At 57.2% G+C, this 3,261-nt stretch overlaps 2 protein-coding genes across 2 annotated transcripts in view; both read right to left on the minus strand.

The window, feature by feature from the left end:
• Positions 1-3,181, minus strand: part of VPS33B (VPS33B, late endosome and lysosome associated) — a 6,833-nt gene extending 3,652 nt beyond the window's left edge. The window contains exons 1-8 of the mRNA XM_008637302.2: positions 3,071-3,181; positions 2,788-2,855; positions 2,522-2,567; positions 2,115-2,209; positions 1,673-1,777; positions 1,253-1,349; positions 1,045-1,122; positions 678-751 (exon numbers count right to left, since the gene is read on the minus strand). Of these exons, the coding sequence (XP_008635524.1) occupies positions 678-751; positions 1,045-1,122; positions 1,253-1,349; positions 1,673-1,777; positions 2,115-2,209; positions 2,522-2,567; positions 2,788-2,855; positions 3,071-3,086 (579 nt within the window). The 5' untranslated portion in view covers positions 3,087-3,181. The remainder of the gene's footprint in view (positions 1-677; positions 752-1,044; positions 1,123-1,252; positions 1,350-1,672; positions 1,778-2,114; positions 2,210-2,521; positions 2,568-2,787; positions 2,856-3,070) is intronic.
• Positions 3,104-3,261, minus strand: part of HDDC3 (HD domain containing 3) — a gene marked incomplete at its 5' end in the record, with an annotated part of 2,158 nt that continues 2,000 nt past the window's right edge. Inside the window, one exon of the mRNA XM_008638167.1 lies at positions 3,104-3,120. Coding sequence (XP_008636389.1) covers positions 3,104-3,120 — 17 coding nt within the window. The remainder of the gene's footprint in view (positions 3,121-3,261) is intronic.

A 3,261-nucleotide genomic window follows, 5' to 3' on the forward strand; every position in this document is an offset into this window, starting at 1 on the left:
TGCTTAGAAAAACCCCTCTTCCTTCCAAGAAACTAGTACTGTCTAATGAGCTCCTGGTTTTTAATGAACAGCCTGGGAAACTTATTTTTGTAACCTGAATAAAAACCCAAATGGAATAATATTTTCATTATCAAATTCCATAGTTAGATATCAACCTGAGTTGTGGCCAGGATGGAAAATTACTATGAACCTTGTGACTCAACAAGAGAGTCTTCCGTATTACTTTCTATCCTTACCCTTTCCTATCCTTTTGATTCCCCCCATATTCCCCACCTCCACCTCCACATAGATATTTTTGGGTTGATTTTGGTTTGTATTGACTGATTTGTAATTTTTGTTTGCTTTTCATCTGTGTGCTTTAACCATTTAAAACTTTGCCAACGAATTTTGTCATGCTACAGCTTTTATATTAAACCTGTTTCTGCAGATACCTTTGCTGGTGATTCCTTAAGCGACCTTACAATGCTCATTTGGGACACAGTCCTGCATGCAGGGACTCTGACAGGTTCAGAAATGGAGCTGCACCTGCAGAGCAGGTTTCTCTGGTCTCTGTGCCTAAACCCATGCTCTGGGGGCCCAGCAGTCCCCAGCCACTCCTGCTCAAGCTTAGGGGAAGGGAATGGTCCACTCTGCCTCCTCCCACCAAGGGGACTCCCCTGAGGCTTGTGAGGACTCACTTTGTCCTGGGAATTGAGCAGCACCTTAATACTCTTGTCAGAAGAGGTGACATCTGGCCCAAAATCCACACTGCCTGCAGGGAAAAGTGAAGAGCTGCTTTGTCCCAGACACAGCAACATTCCCACATGCACAAGCCTCTCTGTAAGAGGCAGGAGAGACAAGGGATGCCAGCCCAGTGTCTTGGTCAAAGTGAGGACTGTCCCTGTGGATGACCTCCAGCAGCACCTCACACTGGGACTGTTCCTGTGGGAACAGCGCTGTGCCTGACAATGCCAGGCACAAACCCTGCAGCCGCTGGCCAGGTGTGTGCAGAGCCCCATTGTGCCCCGCTGTGAGTGCAGAGCCCTGTGCTGCCCTGTCGCCTACCACACTTGATGCGGAAGGTGTCGTCCACGAGCCCCTCGTAGACCACTTGGGAGCAGAGTGCTGTCACATAGTCTGTGTCTGCCAAGAGAGACAGAGCCAGGCTGCCCTCACAGTCCTCCAGCCACCCCAACACAGGCTTTCCCTGCCCCTCTGGGAGACCTGCTGCCCAAACCGCTCCCCTCCAGCCGCTGCCCTTGCCTCAGCCCACCTCTGTCCATGAGGAAGACGTGTCCAATCTCAGGCTTCCTGCCCTGGCCTTCGCTCTCACTCTCTTCCTCCAAGTCCCGCCACAGCTCGTAGCTCATCTGTGAGGGGCAGAGGCTGCCAGGGTGGGGGAGCAGCCCCAGGCTCCCACCAAGGGCCCTGGCACGCTGTGGGGCTCACAACCAAGGCCAGGCACAAATCCTCCCCCCTGCAGGGCACGGGGGGCTCCACCACACCCCAGTGAGCAGCAGCTGCCCCTCTGCTGCCCACTTTGGCATATGGGACCCCCTGAAAACCTGCCCAGGAGGAGGCATAGCGCAGTGACACCTCTGTGGTGACGTGCTGTCACATGGCTGATGGGGTCCAGGTCCCTGCAAGCCACACCCCTGATGGGGACCCAAGGGAGCCCTAGTGCCAGCCATACCTTAGCACAGCGGCCAATGCCGTAAGTTTTTCCAAAAGGGCCATAAAGAGAGTTCAGCAACTGCAGGGCTCTGGCAACGGGGTTGATCCAGCGGTGATCTCCCTCCTGCAGGATGAAGGAGTGAGTGTGGGCAGCTGGCTGAGAAGGTCTGCCACGGCAGGGGATTGGACTGGGGACGGAGTGGGCCCTGTGCTGGGAGCTCCTAGGAGGAACACAATGGGATGCCCCAAAGCTGCTCAGCCAGGAGCAGAGGCACCAGCTCGGGGGCAAGCTGCCACTCCCCAACAGGAACTGCCCCTGGGGAGCAGATGGTGCCTGCAGTGCAGGCTGAGGGGCTGAGCAGGATGTCACACACCTCCTCTCCAAACAGCACCTTGTCCCCAGCCCCAGTGAGGCACAGGGGACAGGATGGGCTGTCACCCCCCTGCAGTGTCCCACTGACCAGAAAGTAGTCGCGGAAGAACTCGGGCAGCTCCATGCTGATGATGTCTTCATCCAGGGGCAGCAGATAGAAGGACCACTCATCGCAGGTGACATCTGTGTTTGGGACAGGGACAGGGGACAGTTATGCAGCCCTGGGCAGGAAGAGCCCCAAGAAACACAGCAGCCCCAAAACAGGGCTTGTGGAGCTCCAGACAGGATGGGTGGCAGGACCCTCTCTCCTCTCCTCAGGCAGAAGAGAGGGGCCAATACTGTGACAGGCACACATCTGCCCACAAGCCAGCCTCGAGAGAACCCGTGTCCCCTGCCCACCTTCCTGTCCCTGCCCACACAGGGATCCCAGCACTGGGATTTAAATGGGATTATGCAGTGTCAGCTACCCCGAGCCAGCAGTGCAGCTCCACTCACCACCAAAGACCCCCTCTTCCTCCAGCACCATCTCGCAAGCATAGAACTGGAAGGGAAGGGGAGACCCTCAGGGCCAGGCAAGCTCTTAGCAGGAAAAGCTCTGGAGGGGCCCAGCTCCTTCCCAGGTGTCACAACACTTGGGTTTATTTAAACTTTTCTGGGTTAGAAACAAAGAATTTTCAGTGCCTATAGAAAAGGTGGAGGGTGCAAAGGCTGGGCAGGCACAGAATGACAGGGGAACGGGCAGCACCGTGGGTTCCACTGACCTTCTGGGGGCTGAAGATGATCTTGTATTTCCTGCTCCTTCCTGACATCTTGTCAGCGTTGACAATATCTGTGAACACCCCGCACAAACCCTGCACAGATGCCCACCCTGCCAGGCACGGCTCCCTCGGCCCGTGGTCCCTCGGCTCACAGAGCCCGACCACCCCAGGCACAAGTGAAACGCCGGGAGCGGGACTCGCCGGGAGCCCCTCTCGGACCTATGCACAGTGGTGCCCAGAGCACCGCACCCAGGTGAGGGGCACCTGCCCCTGGGGCCGCACTCACCGGCAATGAACCTCATCGTCCTCACTCGTGGCCTCACCAGGAAGCAGAACCTGCACCACAGAGGGGAGAGAGGGGCTCCTCGTACCCGTCCCTGCCTGCCCCGGACCCTTCTGTCCAAAGCTGTGCTCGGGCACCAGCAGGTTCCGCACAGACGCGTTCTGAGCCGGGAGAGGCACGCAGGCAGCCTGGGC

Source organism: Corvus brachyrhynchos, unplaced genomic scaffold (genome assembly GCF_000691975.1).
Source record: "Corvus brachyrhynchos isolate BGI_N302 unplaced genomic scaffold, ASM69197v1 scaffold200, whole genome shotgun sequence".
In the NCBI taxonomy this organism is placed as follows: domain Eukaryota; kingdom Metazoa; phylum Chordata; class Aves; order Passeriformes; family Corvidae; genus Corvus; species Corvus brachyrhynchos.